The sequence below is a fragment of the Panthera leo genome, chromosome B1, assembly GCF_018350215.1.
Source record: "Panthera leo isolate Ple1 chromosome B1, P.leo_Ple1_pat1.1, whole genome shotgun sequence".
Lineage (NCBI taxonomy): Eukaryota > Metazoa > Chordata > Mammalia > Carnivora > Felidae > Panthera > Panthera leo.
This window is the reverse complement of record NC_056682.1, coordinates 51791414-51809665: the sequence shown is the minus strand read 5'-3', so window position 1 is coordinate 51809665 and position 18252 is coordinate 51791414. Positions and strand designations below refer to the sequence as shown.

Below are 18252 nucleotides of genomic sequence, written 5' to 3'. Positions count from 1 at the left end.
CCAGTTGTGGCAACCACAGGTATCTGCACATATTGCCAGATGTCCTTTGAGCAAAATACCCCTGGTTGAGAACACTGTTCTCAGTTGATCTTTCTTCATCCGTCCGTGGTCTCCTTCTGCATAACAGAGTGATTCTTTCAGAGTTTAAGTCTGTGCTATTCTGCTTTCCTGCTCCCCCGCCCCCCACCCCTGCCACTGTTTCCTCCTTTTCATTCAGAACAAAAGCCAAAGCCCTTTCAGTGGACTTGCAGCCATATATAATATGGGCCTTTTCTCTTTCTGACCTCATCTCCTGCCACCCCTCTTCTTACTCATTCCATCCTAGCCACTGACCCCTGTGCCAGTTTGTGAATACATCAGGCATCCTCCTGCCTTAGGATTTTGCACTAGATTCTCTGTCTCTCTAGAGCACTCTTCCCCCAGTTAGCTTCTATGCATTTTCTTAGCAAGGTCCACACTTACTGCCAGTTTAAAATTGCTTCTGTTTTTGGAAGCCAATTGGAAATTGGTAAGAAATAGCAGTATAAGGATATTATTTAGAAATATGAAGGAAGTAAAACCCAGGAGAACCAACTAAGAATGGAGAGAGATGGGGCAGGGAATTTGCTGTGTTGTTGTTTTTTTAGCTTTGTTGAGATACAATTCACATGGCATATAATTTACCTATTTATAATGTATAGTTCAATGGCTTTTAATATATTCACAGAGTTTTCACCAGAACCAATTTTAAAACATTTCATTACCCCTAAAAGAAACTCTACCTGGTGGCAGTCATCCCCCATGACCCCCCTACCCACCCTAGGTAACTGCTGATTTACTTTCTGTCTCTAAAGATTTGCCTATTCTGTACATCTCATGTAAATGGAATCTTACAACATGTGGTCTTTTGTCACTGGTTTCCTTCACTGAGCATAACGTTTTCAAGGTTCATCTTTGTTGTAACATGTATCAATACTTTATTCCTTTTTGTTGCCCAGTAATACTCCATTGTAGAAATATACCATGGTGTATCCATTCATTAGTTAATAGGCATTTGTGTTTCTTCCACTTTTTGGTCTGTTATGAATAATGCAGCTGTGAACACTATCAGTTTTTCTGTGGCCTGTATTTTCATTTTTCTTGGGTATAGATGTAGAGTGAAATTGCTGGGTGGTATGGTTACTGTATGTTTAACTTGACTTGAGTAACCACCACCCTCTTTTCCAAAACAGCTACACTATTTGACATTCCCACCAGCAGTGTATGAGGATTTTAATTTCTCTTTATCTTTGCCAGCACTTGTTACTATCTGTCTTTTTTATTATAGCCATGCTAGTGGCTATAAAGTAACATCTACATGTGGTTTGATTTGCATGTCCATGTCGGCTAATGATGTTGACCATTTTTCATGTGATTATTGTCCATTTGTGTCTTCTTTGGAGAAATAGCTATTCAGGCCTTTGCCCAATGTTTAATTGGGTTGTGTGTCTTTATTCTTGTTTAGTAAACTTTTTAATATTTTCCAGTACCAGTCCCTTATCAGATACATGATTTGCGAATATTTTCTCCAATTCTTTGGGTTGTCTTTTCACTTTCCTGATAGTATTGTTTGAAGACTAAGGATACAGAAATAGGTTAAAAGACTCATCCCGTTGTCTGAAGAAACTTAAAATCTAGTGCAAAAGAAAGAAATGAAATAAATACCAAAATAATTTGATCCTCCCAACTTTTTCAGTTCCTGAATAGTTGAGAGAGAGTAGCAAAGCTTTGGATGGTGAGGGTCTTCTTTGAAAATTTATCCTTATCTCTTTGTTTTCTAAGCTTTTTATTTCCCATCAGGTATCGCTAAGTTTGTATTACTGATGACTGTGGCTGGTTTCTAGCACACCTAGGCTTAGATACTAAGTGTGCTATTGGGTTGTTGTTTTGTTTTGTTTTTTAATGTTTATCTATTTTGAGACAGAGCGTGCAAGCAGGGGACAGGCAGAGAAAGAGTGAGATTCCTAAGGAGACTGCACTGTCAGCATGGAGCCTGGCACAGAGCCTGATCCACGAACTGTGAGATCCTGACCTGAGCCAAAATCACGAGATGGATGCTTAACCTACTGAGCCACCGAGGCGCCCCCTATTGGGTGTAATGACAAAGTGGACACAGCTGAAGAAAGTCTAGAAAATAGACTAGAAAACAGCGACCCAGAATGCAGCTGTGAAAGAGGAAAAGCTGGGAAATATGAAACAAGTTTAAAGTGAGAAGACCAGCAGCACAAAGAAGAGAGAAAATGGGACAGAGGCAGTGTTTAAGGGGATAAGGGCTGAAGATGGTCTAGAATTAGTGATAAATCCACAGATTCAAAAAATTTAATGAATCCGAGCAGATTACATTTAAAGAAATCTTCACTTACAAACATAATAGCAGATGTAACTGTGTAACAGTGTAGCAGAACGCCATACACACGCATAAACACACACACACACACACACACACACACACACACACACACATATTCACAGAGAGGAGACTCTTAATGCAGCCAGAGAAGATACACTGATTATCTGCAAAGAAGCAACGGTTATAAATGAAAGCAGAGTTCTTAAAGTGGAACCCAAAAGACATTGGAGTAATATATTGAGGGAAATATAACTGGCAACCTAGAATTTTACCCCCAGCAAATAAAGTTTTCATGAAAGTGGATGGAAAAAGTTTTCAGATAAAGCTTTACCACCAGTAGGCCTTTGATAAAGGAAATTTTAAAGGATGTATTTCAGTCAGGAGGAAAGAATACTTATCATCTGCAGTATCCCCAAACCGGCGGTAACCCAACTGTCCATCAGCAAAAGACTGGATAAGTAAACTGCTATATGTTTGTAAATGCAAAGAAATGAAGTATGGTTACATGCAAGAGTAGAGAGCAGGGGTTGGTAAGCTTTTTCTGTAGAGGGCCACATAGAAATAATTTGCAGAGCATAGGGTCTCTGTTACAACCACTCAACTTGACTATTGGACTGTAAAATCAGCAACAAACAATATATAAACAAATGGATGTGACTGTGTTCTCCTTAAATGTTATTTACAAAAACAGGTGGCAGATCAGAGTTGGCCTGCAGGCTATTATTTATTCCCTGGTGTGGAAGAATCTCATTAACTTCATGTTGACAGAAAGAAATGAGACACAAAGATAACATCCGGTATGATTCCACTTGTATAAAAATTGAGAGGGCAGGTGAAAATCTGATATTTAGGTGCCATACTTGGGTGGTCAAATTATTTTAAAATACAAAGAAGTGATTACTATGTTAAGACAATAGTGATTACTTTGGGGGAGAGGCAAGGAGTTGGCATTGAGAAGGGACTCACGGGGAACTTTTGGGGTGATATTAGTGTTCTGTTTTTTTTTCTTGGTTGGCAATTACATAGGTTATTTGTGAACATTATGTTATATGTACTTTCTGTGGCTGTTACTCTCCCACTCTCCCGAAAGTAAATGGTTCAAAACCAGAACCAAAAGCAAGAGGAAGAGTGATTATCACAAAACTGAGGATAATGATTACAATTAGGACAGTGGTTTTCAACTGGGCATGATATTGCCCCTCGTGGGACATGTGGCAATGTCTGGAGAGAATTTTGGTTTTCACAGCTGGGGAGATGTTAATTCTATCTAGTGGGTAGAGGCCAGACTGCTAAACATCCTACAGTGCACAGCACAGCCATGCCCCTCTGTCCCCAAACAAATAATTACTCACCCCAAAATGTCAGTAGCTCAGAGGTTGACGAACTCTATTCTAGGAGGAGGGGGCACAGGGGTGCTGGATGCTTCTGGGTGCAAGCAGTGTTCTGTTTTCTAATCCAGGGAGTGGTGGTGTGGTGGAATTTCTTTATAACTAACTGTATGGACTTCAGATGTTCCTATATATGATGATATGTGTCACAATAAATCTAAAAATTACTTGGTCCCTTTCTGGTAGACTTAATTACTTGAGTAATTTATGTAATATTAAACCTGTAATGAAGGTTGACTGAGAGTAACGTGCAGCAGTTTCATTATCAGGGTATCAACTGTAAATGGCAGTCAGTTTTCCTACACACATTCAATGATGTGCTTAGGGTGTTAGATAGACTTGAGCTGACCTTGCATGACCATGGTCATGGAGGCAGAAGCTTTTGAGTCTGGGGCTTTTTTTCTTAGAGACATCCACACAATCTTGAAGAGGGAAAATGAGTTGACTTTGCACTTTGGTATCATAACTTCCTCCTTCATGTACTGAATTAGAGAAAACTTTGTAATTTCTTAGGTGATAGGGTTATCAAGAAATCATCAACTCCAAGATTCATAAAGAAAGGAGCTATGAGATTATTTTTGTAGGTACTAAGAAAAGAAAGCAGAGTTTTCAGTTGTTTTCTTTTGAGATTTGACAGTGCTAGCTAGAAAGTTACTTTTTTTCTTTGATGGTATCGTGATTACTCTTTTCTGAGAAATGCCGTCGTAGTTGCAAAAACCCTGGTTGGGGACAGATGTACTTTGTTCTATTGCTGATTGCTGAGGCTGGGCACAGTGTAGTTGGGCCTTTGTGATGTATTCCCAGAAGTGCAGTCAGTGAAATGTTTAAAGTGACCCAGGGGACCCTGTATTATTTGTCAGGAAGGTAGTGAGTGTGTAACAGCTTCCAAGTGGTAGTGCTTTGTCCTCATGCAGTCCGGCCCACAGGTTTATCTGTGCAGGCTGATTCTTTTGTGCATAAAGCAAGCAGAAGACAGCTAAAGAGTTCCTCATCTGTAGATTAAGTTCCACCTCAAGACCCGTAGAGGGTGCTGATAGCTCTGCAAATGGGACGGAGCAGCTCACTGCTTACTGTCCTGCCCAGTAGAAACCAGGCCTTGCTAACTGCCGCTCCCAATACTGAAAAGCCTTTAGAATCTTCCTGTGAGGGAAGACCTATCCAAGGAATGGACCTGGACAACTAATAGGTTATTTTTCTGCCATGTCATCCTTGGTAAATACAGTATCTTCATCCAAGTGAATTTTTGATCATATTGCTTGTATTAAAGCTGAAAAGCAGATGACACAATAACCCAATAACATACTTTTCTACTGTTATAACATTTTTAGTTAGTTAAGCCTGTGTATCAATTCATACAGTATTGTTTTAACTAAGTAGAGATTCCATACTGTTCGCTTCATAGAATGTCTTGCAAAGATTCTAGAAATAACCCTTATTTTCTTGTGGGACATAAAACTCGGTGTATTCTTCAGAATTTCATTTTTTGGAATTATTTTATTAATTAGTTCTTTCTACCAGACTCAACTTAGCTTTTCAGTGGACTTCATGGTTTTACGAAATGTTTGTTACTTCCAGCAGGTATTTTGTCCCTTATGATTTTAAATATTTTTGAAAATAAACTGGGATGCCAAACACCTGTTTAGGACAGGGGTCTTCAAGTTTTTTTGCACTTTGAAAAACAGTATACCCTGTCTCACATTTTTTTTTTTTTTTTAAGTTTATTTACTTCTTTTGAGAGAAAGTGAGTGAGCTGGAGACGGGCAGAGAGAGGGAGAGAGAAAATCCCAAGCAGGCTCCGTGCTGTCAACACAGAGCCCAGCACAGGGCTCGAACCCACGAACTGTGAGATCATGACCTGAGCCTAAATCGAGTTGGATGCTTAACCAACTGAGCCACATATGCACCCCCCCCCACCTCCGCCTCACATTTTTGAGAACATTTGTAAGGTTTTTAATCATAGCTTTAAATCATTGCAAAAAATATAATTTCTGGCCTATTGGGAAATGCTAGCATTTTAAAATAATACCATTACGTTGTTAAATGTATCCAGCGGATGCTATATACCAGTACAATTTGATATTCATTGCCACATATTTATAAATACACCAGCAAGTCTTTTAGTAGTCAGAAATGTTGTATTTCGTTGTTCCTTTTCCTCTGAAATAATGTTTCCATTGCACATACTCCATAGTATTTTATGCTTATATGTTTCTTTTTGTTTAAACTTTTAAAAATTCATCACCCTATTCTATTTCTCTGCTACAAAACAAATACATATAAATACACCATTCCTGGGAAAGACTGCTCCTGTGTAAATCAGCCCCCAAAAGTCTCTGTTCCTAGAATGGGATTTGCCACCATACCTCTCCAAAAAAGAGAGAGAGAGAGAGGAAGGAATTTGAGCAATTCAAGGTTGCTTTATTTCTAGTAACCCCAAGATTTTAAGTGTAATATTTTTCTTTGGATGAAGTTGTCATTGCATCAGTAGATGGCAATGAATAAAACTGGGAAATATATTACAAATTTTGAAAATAATTATTATAATAGTGCAATCTTTCTGGAAGTGCGTCTCTTGATGAGATAGATAGATTGGTGCGGGGAGGGGGCTGCTTTTGCTGCTTTGATTAAAAGATGCTTCCCAGTCCTTTGGTTTGTGCCTTGCTTATATCCTTGTTGAGAGGAGAGTTGTGCCCCTCTTGTAAAGTGAGGGAAGGACCCATGGGAGAAGTGGAGGAGGAGAGCCACATTGCTGCATCCGCTCACAGAGCAGTGTGGGGAAAAAGCTAGGGACTGATTCCCCTGGGATCTGTCCGTGCTCCATGTACTGTGGGAAGCCTGTGTCCTCGGCAGGTGAGAAGCTCTCCCGGTGAGGCTTAGTGTCCTCTGAAGTGCAAGAGCAGCTCTGATGGGGACATGGTGTAATGGGTAAGGATGTGGACTGTCACTCATCTCTGCCTAGGTTTGAATCCTTTCATAGCCACCTCCTAGATGTGCCTCGTTTAATCCCTCTGTGCCTCAGTGTCCTGTGAAGTACAGTTAGTCATCATGGCCCCTCCTTTGCAGGACATGCATAGAAAGCTCTGGAGTCCAGGGTCTCGTGCCTCATAAGCCTTCAGTTGATCATAACTACTTATCTAAGCTCGGAACTTACTAAGTGACTTGTGTTTGGAACATCAAAATTGAGAATATTACGTACCCTAAGAAGTGTTTGACCTCCGAAAGACAAGAAAAATTCACTCGTGGGATGTCTGAAAAAAACCCCAAGCTGTTTGTGAGAAGTGGCTGCAGGAGAAAATGTTTTGGGTTGCTGATATGATTAACCTATGCTAAGCATAGTCTGAAACCTTGAGATATCTATACATCCTTTGGAGCCTTACTATGTAATTCACACTTTGTTTTTAAAATTGCTGATTTCTAGGAGGGATTACAGCTAACTCCTATAACATAGTCAGTGGACATGTGCTGATTTTGCTCCAGTACTAAGGCAAAATTTTCCTTTCCCCCACTTTTTCTAACCTCATATCTGTATTTCTTTATGGAAAATTCAGGCTCTTTTCTACCTGTGGTGTTCTGTTTCTGTTGTACTCTGCTGCCTGACCTTGACACATAAAGGTGAGGGAATACAGGCAGCTAGTTAACTAATTGACTATAATTGACTCTAACCCCAGTTGTACTTGCTCTGACATTTTAGGCAAGGTACTTTCTGGCTCACATTTTCCTTTTTTGTCAAAAGAATAAACATGAATTTCTTCCTCAATTTGTTTTTGTTTTTGTTTTTGTTTTGTCCTTAAGGTAAGTCTCTAGTGAAATCTGGTATTTGAGGCTATGGCTCAGTGCTAGCTCTGCTCCTTCACACTCTGATTGTCATCTCTGATCTGGTTTTTGATTATCATTTAACCTCTTACCTTTATTCAATTTTTAAAAGAATTTTTTATTTTGAAACAATTATAAACATATAGAAAATTGCAAAAATAGTACTACAGAGAGTCCTGAGTATCATTCACCCACTTTTTCCCGGGGTGACATCTAATATAGCAACAGCGTAACATTGAAACCGGGAAATTGACACTTGTGTGGACTGTTAATCAGACCATAGACCTTATTAAGTTTTCATCATTTTTTTAGCTTTCATTTGTGCGCGCATGCGTGTGTGTGTGTGTGTGTGTGTATGTGTAAGTTGTGTAGAATTTTATCGTGTGTATAAATTCATGTAATCATCACCACAGTTAAGATACAGGATTGTCTCATTACCACAGAAGAGCTGCCTCATGCTGCCTTTTTGCATGCACACCCACCTTCCACCCCTCCATCCTCCAGCACTCCCCATTCATCCCTGACCCCTGGAAACCATGAATGTGTTTTCTGGCTCTATAGTTTTGTCATTTTGACAATGTTCTCTAAATGGAACATATAGTGTGTAGGTCCACCTTTTTCACAGGCACAATGAGGTTGTTGCATGTATCCATAGCTTGATTCCTTTTTATTGCCGAGTAGCATTTCAGCGTAAAGATGTACCAGAATTTGCTTAGCCATTCGCCCATTGAAGGAATTTTGGGTTATTTCCAGTATTTTACTATCATAAATAAGACTGTTATAACATTCGTTTGTAAGCTTTTGTGTGAACACAAGTTTTCATTTCTCTTTCTTGAGGATTTTATAAATTTCATGTGAATAGCCTTGCCTGATTCACAGTACACAGTTTAAGGAGAGTGTTTCTAATCCTATGAGTAGAGCTCAGTATTAAATAATAGGGCTTCTAAAGGTTTTATTTAAAAAAGACCATGTCATGGTAAGAGAATGAATGAGGGGATGGGTTTCAGAGAGTTTAATGCTTTTCTTTCGTTCTTTTTTTTTTTTTTTTAAGACTCCTCAGACAACAAAGAAAAGAAAACTTTCAGTCTTGAAGAAAAATCCAAGATCTCCAAAAACCGTGTTCATTATATGAAATTCACAAAAGGTAAAATTAAGCATTTCTTTATTTGTTGTTGAAATCCCCATGTTCATACCAGGTTTCTTAAAGCATTTTTAGCTCTCACCAACATTACTTCTTGTTTTATGTGCAGAATGGACAAGTATGGGTGGCCTGCCTGGCTTGATGTACAGCAGTGCTAAAGTTTCAGCATTTATTGTGAGTCACCTGGAGATCTTGTTAAATTGCAGATCCGTTAGCCCTGAGGTAGGGCCCCACATTCGGTTTTAGATTACATGCAAGTCCTTTGGCAAAGCTGGAAGCAGAAGTCAACTTGCTATGTAAAAGAGAAAAGTGACTTTACGTCACTAAGTCAGAAAATAATTTTAATTCATTGCTCAGCATTTTTGCTTACAATTTCTAGTTTTTGAAGTTTAATGTTGGTATTGAATAACTTAAATTATTCCAATTTACAGAACTGTGTTCTATCTTGAGATCTCCAGTATGAGAAATCTCCCTCCTAAACTGATTTATATTATTTCACACCATTTCTTCATTGAATGGAATGTTAACTTAGGCATTCCATGGTCATGGCAAAGTAGCATTAGAAAACATATTTGAGAACTGGGTAGTGAATCCCATCTTCTTCCATCACCGCCTCCCTACTCCCTTCCCAATAAACGCCAATTACAAGTGCAGTTGTCCTGTGTAACCACCAGGTGGCAGTCTTGTATTGGTAAGAAACAATTTAACTTGAACTCCTCAACTCCCCCAGATGGTTTCCCATAGAATAATATTATGCATTAAGTACACTTTCCAGGCACAAAATCTTATTTGTTGCATACTGTACTTCAAGTATAAATGTGATGATAATCCTGTTGTGTTATCTAGTCACCATATGATGGCCTTTCTATGGGAGATGAGATGTACCTTTCTATCTTTATATGCCAGGAAGCACACATCTCTTTGGTTTAGTCTAGTTGGCATGATTGAGAATTCCCTAATTCCTAGAACTTGCCTCAATAGCAGTAGGAGCTGGAATTCCCATTCCTCTTGGCAATTAATGGTTCTCACTTGGGCCAAAACCCCAAAGGTTTGGGTTTGGTTTTGGTTTAAGTGAGAGCCCGTGGCAGAGTTTAATGGAGTCGGGAGCTGAATAGCTTCAGGAACATGTACAAAGAGAAACAGGCACTTCCCCTTTCCCTCTTCCAGCTGCTGTGGTTTGTATGGCTCTTCATGTCTTCCCCTCTTCTTTCAGTTTAGAACCTTCTTTGTTGTTGTCCTCTATGGTTTCTGATTGGGGTTTCTCTCCACTCCACTTCTGTTCTGGAACAAGAACAGTCCCTGTTACCTCCTCAGTCTTTCTGAGAAGAGGCTAAATTGCCACTTTATAACCAGTCGTTAAATATCCCTCCTTTTTTCATTATAACCTATAGGAAAAAAGAGACATATCACAGAAAGATGCTGAGCAAATTCATGAAAAGTGGCCTGTAACTTTTTAGATGGCATGTCAGCCTTTGAAGCTTTCACTTTTGCAAATCTAGTTTTCCTTTAGTATCTAACTACATGCATGATTTCACCCGAAGTGTTTGCTGAAGCTGGGATAAACCTCTTTAATCTGCTTTAATCTAATGGATGCTGGGAGTATCTGCTTTCTATTTCTAGTTAAGCCACTTCCTTGCCAGGTGACCCTGTCGGCCTGCTTGGTGTGTTGTGCCTTCGTTTTCTCTGAATGAGGTTTGCTGATTTATTAGCCTTGCCTGGGGAGAAAGAGGGCATCGGTATACAGGGAAAAGATACATCCTTTCAAGATATATTGTCAGAAAGGAAGCAGAGGAGATTGAGTGGGAAGATACAGGAAATGCAGATTGAGAGTAAGTGGAAAAGGTGGGAAAAGGAGGCAGAAATCCAGGTGGTGAAGAAAATAATTATTTACTACCCATCTGAACAATCCACAGTGAAAGCAGGTTCTAAAGTTCTTTCATTTAATAAATCTTTTCTTGTAGAACAATTGTTGTCCCTGGTTATGAATGATAAACCCTCAGTTTTCTCTAAGGTGGATGTTCTTTTTTTTTTTTTTCAATATATGAAATTTATTGTCAAATTGTTTCCATACAACACCCAGTGCTCATTCCAAAAGATGCCGTCCTCAATACCCATCACCCACCCCCCATCAACCCTCAGTTTGTTCTCAGTTTTTAAGAGTCTCTTATGCTTTGGCTCTCTCCCACTCTAACCTCTTTTTTTTTTTTTTTTCTTCCTTCCCCTCCCCCATGGGTTTCTGTTAAGTTTCTCAGGATCCACATAAGTGAAAACATATGGTATATGTCTTTCTCTGTATGGGTTTTTTCACTTAGCATAACACTCTAAGGTGGATGTTCTTAGATCAACAGGAAACTTGGGTTCTGCCATTAGTCTCTCACATCACTTAAGCACTTACCTTCTTTCAGACTCAGTTTCCTGTCTTAAAAATGAGGAAAGATTTCAGGGGTGCCTGGGTGGCTCAGTTGGTTAAGCGTCTGACTCTTGATCTCAGCTCAGGTCTTGATCTCAAGGTTGTGTGTTTGGGCCCCATATTGGGCTCCATGCTAGGCGTGAAGCCTATTGAAAAATAAGTAAGTAAAATGAGGAAAGATTTCTCAGTCATTGTAAAGTTCTAAAGTAGGTTCCGTTTTATGACTTTTCAGAAATGACCCATTTTATGGAACTTTTGATTGTTCAGCATATTAAATGATAATCATTTTAGCCTGCGGGTATGCCCCGCAGTAACTAATTTGCTTATTTGATGAGGGTGATTCATGTTGTAACTCCCATGTGTGGTCCAGAGACCAAATCATGGGAAAATGGCATTTTACATAGCTTGGTTTGAAGAGTGAAGATAAAAATTTGACTTCAGTGAGATTCCAGTAGTGAATAGCACTGTAAAATATACTGCTGCCTAAATACTGGCTATATCATTTTAGTTCTAATACATAATTATTCCTTTTTCTGGTCCCAAATTTCTGCTTTTATTTTGAAACAATTTATTATATAACTTAAAAGTTAATTTCATCTGTATTTGTTTAACAAGCCTAACTTCAGTGCAGTTTCTTTTAATTTGAAAAATGTTTGTTGAGGCCTCATCTACAGAGAGGAAAAGATAGGGAGAATGTGAAATTCTACAAAACCATTTTTGAAGTGTTTAGTATATGCAGTGGGAAGTTATCAAGAGAACGCTGCTTCTACCCCCCCACCCCCCCACCACTGCCCCGCATCGTGCGGTGGCTAGAAGAAAGGTCGCACAAACTGAAGCTGTGCAGCTTCACCTTAGTAATATTACTCAGCCTTCTTACTCCTGTGACAGTTTGCAGTATTTGCTTCTTAAACAAGGAAACTGCGCGGACAGCACAGGTCCTGGTAGCTGGCTTGCTAGCCTGGATACACCAGACTGTAGGACTGCTGGCGTGGTGACCTCCTCCCCACGTCGGACTCTGCTGGTGACCGGCATCCAGTTTCCTCTTCTGATTCTTTTGCCATTTAAATATAAAATAGCACCATGGCAGGCTTTTACAGAATCCTGACTGTCTTATTGGTTGTGAGGGTCTCACTTCTTTTCATTCCCTACTCTGATTCCTTCAGTTTTCCTGGTTTTCTGACATCACCCTTTCAGTGACGTTGCCATAATCTTTGGTCCTAGGCTTATTATCGGTCCCATGTATTTTCATTAAAAACAGAAATCAGAATGCAGTGTTTTATCCTTCTTTATTGGGGAATGCAAATGAAATTTCTAAGCAAATGAAGCTTCCTACATATACCTGCAGTGGGTTTTTTGTTTGTTTTTTGTTTTTTTTTTTTTTATTTTAACAAACGTATTTCTCAGACCTGCATTTCCTTGCCCTCGCCCCTTTACTCTGAGTAGAAAACTCAGGGTTTTTTTTAAGTCTTTGTTACAATACAGTGCTGTAATACATTTTTTTCCTTAGAACTTGTTGGGTTCTATATGACTTTTACCCTTAAAGTAAGAGCCTCCAAATCTCTGTGATTCTTCAATTCTTATGTTTGTTTTTTGTAGTTTCATTTGCTTCCCTTGTGGACTCCTTGGTGTTGTAAAGTGTATCTGACTATAGTGGTAACTTCTCTCCTTTCCAAATTGCCACTTGGATAGACTGGAAAACCTAATAATCATGATTACTAGAAAAACAGCTAAAAAGATCATAAAGTACTCTTTTCTGAAAGTACTTGTTTATCCTTTTATGGACTTAAGTTCTATCAGCTTGGCTACTGGAAGCTGTTTTTCCTGGTTCTCAAAATGTTATGGCCAATTGAAGACTAATAGATAGATGACCCAAATTCAGACAGAGAACACATATTTCCTTTTAGTTTTTGATTGTCATTTTCTCTAACATCTAAGTTTATCAACAGTATTTGTTGTGATTTAACCTTAATTCAGAACTGAGACCAGTAAACTTTCAAACTCAGTTTTAATATATATACCTGATTCCAAAATGGCCATAATTTTGTAACGTTGATAAACTTTTCACCCAGGACCATTGACTAATAACTATTTCAATATTGCTTCCATCTTCACATTTTGATCTATCTTTAAGTCCCTTTCCATTGGTCTCTGACTCTTAATTCTTCTCTGTGTTTTGTTTTCCAGATCAAATCCAGAGCAAGGCCTGTAACAATCCTGGTTTCTACATTTACTTAAGTGAACTTTCTAAAGGATAAAAATTTCTGATACAAGAACCCATCACCAAAACCTTAGAAACACTTGCACCTTCATTGGTACAGCTTACTGTCTCTACCAGCTTGGCAGTTTTCCCTTTGATGTTTAGATTTGTTTTCAATCTCTGCGTGTTCATAGTTTGACATCCTGTTTTAGAATTGTGATCTTGCATGTACCCTGCCTTCTTTAATCCCTTCAGCATTCCTTTTAGTTGAATTGCTATAAAAGAGATCTTAATTTGCATTTCTTTTAGGGTTTCTGTTCCATTCCAGAAGATAGGTTGGGGATAGATGGCGAATACATATTTTGAACTAAGTATAACTCCTTTTTCTGAAATAGAAGCTGCCACCCTGAATGTGCTCTGCTGTGCAAAATGGGTTATGCTGATGACAAAGCTAAGAATAGATCTCTAGACCTCCTCCTGAGGGTTTGTCCACTTATCCCCACCATGAGCAGTGTTATTCCCCACTTTTCTGGTTCATTTTCTGAGTTCTTGTCTGGGATATGCTTCATTTTGTTCTTAAGTAGGTTTCCTATGGGGTCTCTTGTATGGGTCTGCTTAATAATCAGAACCAGGAGGGCTTTGTTTCTAGCTCAGGAAGAAAGGAGAGAGTAACACAGAGCCACAAAGGAACATGTCCTTCCTGATAGAAACAGGTCGTATTGACTGGACCATTGAATCTGGTACTGCTGCCTATGAAACTGGTTATGGCGCCTGGCTTTGCATTAAATCCAAGAGTGTTTTGTTTTTTAATTTCATGGAGTCACTGAGCGATATCATATTTGAATGCCCCAGTGATTGTCAGTGAACTAGAACTTTCTGGGTCATGCCATTACTTTGCCAAGTCAGTTTGCTACAGGAAGCTAAGAAGACCAGTGGGTCCATGACATTGGAACTTAGTCTTCCTACTCAAAACAAAAATTCCTGTGTCTAACCTAGAGCCTAACTCCCCCAGAGCTTCAAGACTTTACATGTAGTAGTTACATTTTAAAGTGCATTTGCCATGTAGTTGACAAATGGGAAGAGATTCAGTTGACTGCTCACAGAGTATTATTGGTAGAAGTGGAAATTCCAAAGAAGTGAATTTTAAATTAGTTGGTTTGTGGGTTTGAAATTAAGTTAAAGAGTTTAGTGTTTTTAATAAGAGGCATAGGTCCTTTGGACAGTGCTTTGCCAGAAGCCATTTCATTTCCTGCTCTTATTATGTATCCTTTTATTTAAAGATGATATAGTTGTAACAGTAAAGAACATTTTAAAGAGAAAAATCTGAAATCCTTTCACCCTAATGTAGTAATTTTTGTTTGCATTTATTCTTTTTAAATTTTTTCTCATTCATTCAATTAGTTATTGAGCTCCTATGTGTCAAATAGAATATGCTCTCATTCGTGTGTGTTTAAAAGCTGTAAAGCTACCAGCATTTTTGTTCTGCATTTCATAATCCTGAGTAACTCATGTCTCCTTGAAGTAAAAAATATCTGTTTTATAAATGGGGAACCTAGAGACCCAGAAATCATAAGTGAAAGGTGTACCAGTAGTAGAGCTAGCTTTGAAATTCAGTTTTCCTCTCCTGCTACACGCTTTTGATTGTTTCTACCGTAAAGAAGAGAACATCACGGATTCTGGTTGTGAAGCACTGTCTTGAGTTTTAAGTCATTTTAAAATTTATTTGATTTTACTTGTTAACTAAGGAGTTGTTGTGAAGGGAGACAGAAAGTAGTTTACAAAATTGTCTCTTTTCCAAAATCCATTTTGCTTTCAGGATTCTCATAGTTTATATATGTGCCCCTTATTTTAGAAAGAATGGTATTACTGAAAGGCCCCGTGTTGTTTTTCTAGGGAAGGATCTATCATCTCGGAGCAAAACAGATCTTGACTGCATTTTTGGGAAAAGACAGAGTAAGAAGACTCCTGAGGTATTAAGCCACATACAATTGATATGTTCTGTTTCAACACCGCTTGGTTTTCAGCTGTGCGTAGAACTATTTATATCTATTACTGATAGTACTCTTTAGATAAAGCTCCAAAAAAAAGATGTGAGAAGTCTCAAAGGCTAAATGTGACCTTCTTAATAATAGTAGTTGGAATATACAAGGATTCTAAAGAAGAGTATGTGTCACCTGCTTTTTCCCTTGTGTGAGGACTAGAGTAAACTCTGGGAAGAATGCTTTTGCTGACATATTCAATGGGGAAAATGTCTCTCCTATCCGAGGATGCTTGCAGCGGTTTTGTTTGCTCAGACTGCATAACAGTCTGGGATATGGCTTGGGAGGGACAATGTCATCTGCATAGTCCTGTCCTGGTCTGCTTCCTTTTAAAAACATTTTGAAAGTGTAGGATCATCACCAAGAATCTGTAAGGGATTTAGATGTAGTATTTCCTCCATTGTGCAATAGTGTTTGTCTTAAAACAAGGTGAGAGCAGGGTGACTACACTGTACCCTACATGAGATGAGTCCATAATTCATAAGCTTCGTTAGTAAATTGGGCTTTGTAATTTAGTATGGAGTTTTTTGTGCCATTTCCAAAGTAAGAGGCAGTCCTGAGTTTGGATGTCAAAATAGAATTTGTGAAATAGGGGTTTCTGGAGACATAGGAGTAAAAATTTAAAATTGGTGTTGCCTCCAAAAATCTGCAGTATGGTTGCTATAACTATTACTCAGTTAATCTGGTGTGTCCTACTTAGGTTTCTTTATTGGTTTCTAGCCAAGGCCCTGGTGCAATTTTTTCTGACATTTCTCTAGACTGACAGGAATTTTTCCAGGGTAGTAGCTTTTTGTTACTTCATATTATTTCCGAAGACTCTAGAATAAGCAGTTATTAGAAATTTTTGCTCGGTGATTTCCTTTGCAGGTTGGGACTAAATTCCATTTGTCAGGGCTTTTCTGCCCCTACACCTTTAGCAGTGAGGACTGAGGAAGCAGTGCTCTGTTGGCTCACTGAGGGGCGGTGTTTATAGGTCTCTGCTGAGTCATGTCAAAGGCAGGTGGGTCGTTAGGGAGAAGGCGTTCTGCCATCAGGCCACACTGGATGTTTCACTCCCAGAGAGGCTGTTGGAAAGAGCAGAGGATCATCAGACAGCCCTGCTTCTGGTCACCCCTCTGCCCCTCAGTGGTGACTGTATGACCTGGATTGGCTCAGGCAGGCCCCTGCCTTGTTCACTAAAGACTGCATTTGTCTTATCTGAGTCTTCCTCTTTAATCACTGTCCTTTGATCATGCTCCATATTTTGAGTATCCTCAAGGATGTTCTATCACCTCTGCACTGACCTAACCACACCCTCCCATGGCCACACCTGGCACCTTTGCCTCGGCCCCATAGTCCATCCTGGACTCCTGAAAATAACCTTTTTGTTCCAGCTCTGTCAATCCTGCATTCTTACTGTGCTGGCATTTCTGGATCTTTGCATTCTTGGATTACTTGGCCCGCCTTTTTCTCCCTGCTGCCTGAAACCGTGGTCTTTTGTAGCACTCTGTTTGAAATTTTATGGTTGAACAGATCAGGGAAGGAAACTTTTGGTAGAACTTTAAAAGAACTTCTGTGGTAAGCACAGGAAAGCTTTTTGTTAAAGGCAATTAGAGGTTTCTAATCCTCTGGCAGACATCTGCCTGAGGACTACTGATGTTAGGTGCCTTGAGGTTTTCAACACTGTCTGGTATTACTTGGCCTTTTGACGGTGATGTCATTCATGACCACGTTGACATGAGCCTGTGTTTGAGGAGCTTCGGAACCAATTCTCTGGTACTAACCCAGGGAAAATCTATTTTGGTGCAGTTGGTGTGGAGAAGACCGGCCTTGTAGGATCCTGTGCTTTGTGCAAGATTTATATCCAGGCGTGTCTTCATCTCTCATTCCAGCTTACGGTCCTCCTCTTGTTGATCCATTGAACATCCTGATTGTTCGCTGAGGCAGTTTTATATCAGGATGCAGCACTTGGTCTGTAGCAGTGGTTCTCAGCATCTCTTGCACTCAGTCACCTAAGGAGCTTTTTAAAAAATGATAATGCCAGGGTGCCACCCCAGGCCAGTTAAATCCTAATTTGGGGTTAGGGTCCAGGAATAGGTATTAAAAAGAGAAGAAGAAAAATCATTTTAATATCAAATAAAGCCTACCCAGATGACACAGGTGATTATTGGGAGTAAGGATTGAGAGCCACTAGTAGAAGCCCTGTCATATGTGACATCTGGGAGAGCTTCTGACTTTAGGATTACGAATGTTGCCTAGGACAGGGCTTCTGAAATCTTAATCTGGACACAGACCGTCTGGGAATTTTATTAAACTGCAGGTTCTGGTTCTTGAGGGTGGGGTGGGGCCCAAGAGTCTGCATTTCTGAGAAGCTCCCAGGTGATGCCGATGCTGCTGGTCACACTCTGCTGCATGCAGTACAAGGAGTAGATTGGGCCCCGGTGGTATTTGACATTTAATATACGTCTGTACGTATTTGCATACAACATGGAATGTATTTAAATCTAATCACATTTTAAGACGCCAACTAAGAAGTATTTCTGTAAAGCAGAGTCACTTTTACGTTTTTATTTAAATTCCAGTTAGCATTAAGTACAGTGTAGTATTAGTTTCAGGTGTACAATGTAGTGAGTCAGCACTTCCATACAGTACCCGGTGCTATCACAAGTGCCCTCCTTAATCTCCATCACCTCTTTCACCCGTGCCCCCACCTACCTCCCCTCTGGTAACCCTCAGTTTGTTCTCAATAGTTAAGAGTCTATTTCTTGGTTTGCCTTTCTCTCTAAAGCAGAATCACTTTTAAATTTAAGTTTTAGATATGTGTGGATTTTCATATATGGAGTTGGCTCTCATTGAGGCACACCTGTACCTTCCCTGAATAAATTGTTGCTATGAAACCTTACCATGTTAGTTACAA

General features: G+C 39.4%; 1 protein-coding gene across 1 annotated transcript in view; it reads left to right on the top strand.

Annotated features, from left to right (window-relative positions):
* The window catches only part of PINX1 (PIN2 (TERF1) interacting telomerase inhibitor 1), an 87718-nt gene that overhangs the window by 15896 nt on the left and 53570 nt on the right, over window positions 1-18252 (top strand). Inside the window, exons 5-6 of the mRNA XM_042935006.1 lie at window positions 8621-8713; window positions 15211-15287. Coding sequence (XP_042790940.1) covers window positions 8621-8713; window positions 15211-15287 — 170 coding nt within the window. The remainder of the gene's footprint in view (window positions 1-8620; window positions 8714-15210; window positions 15288-18252) is intronic.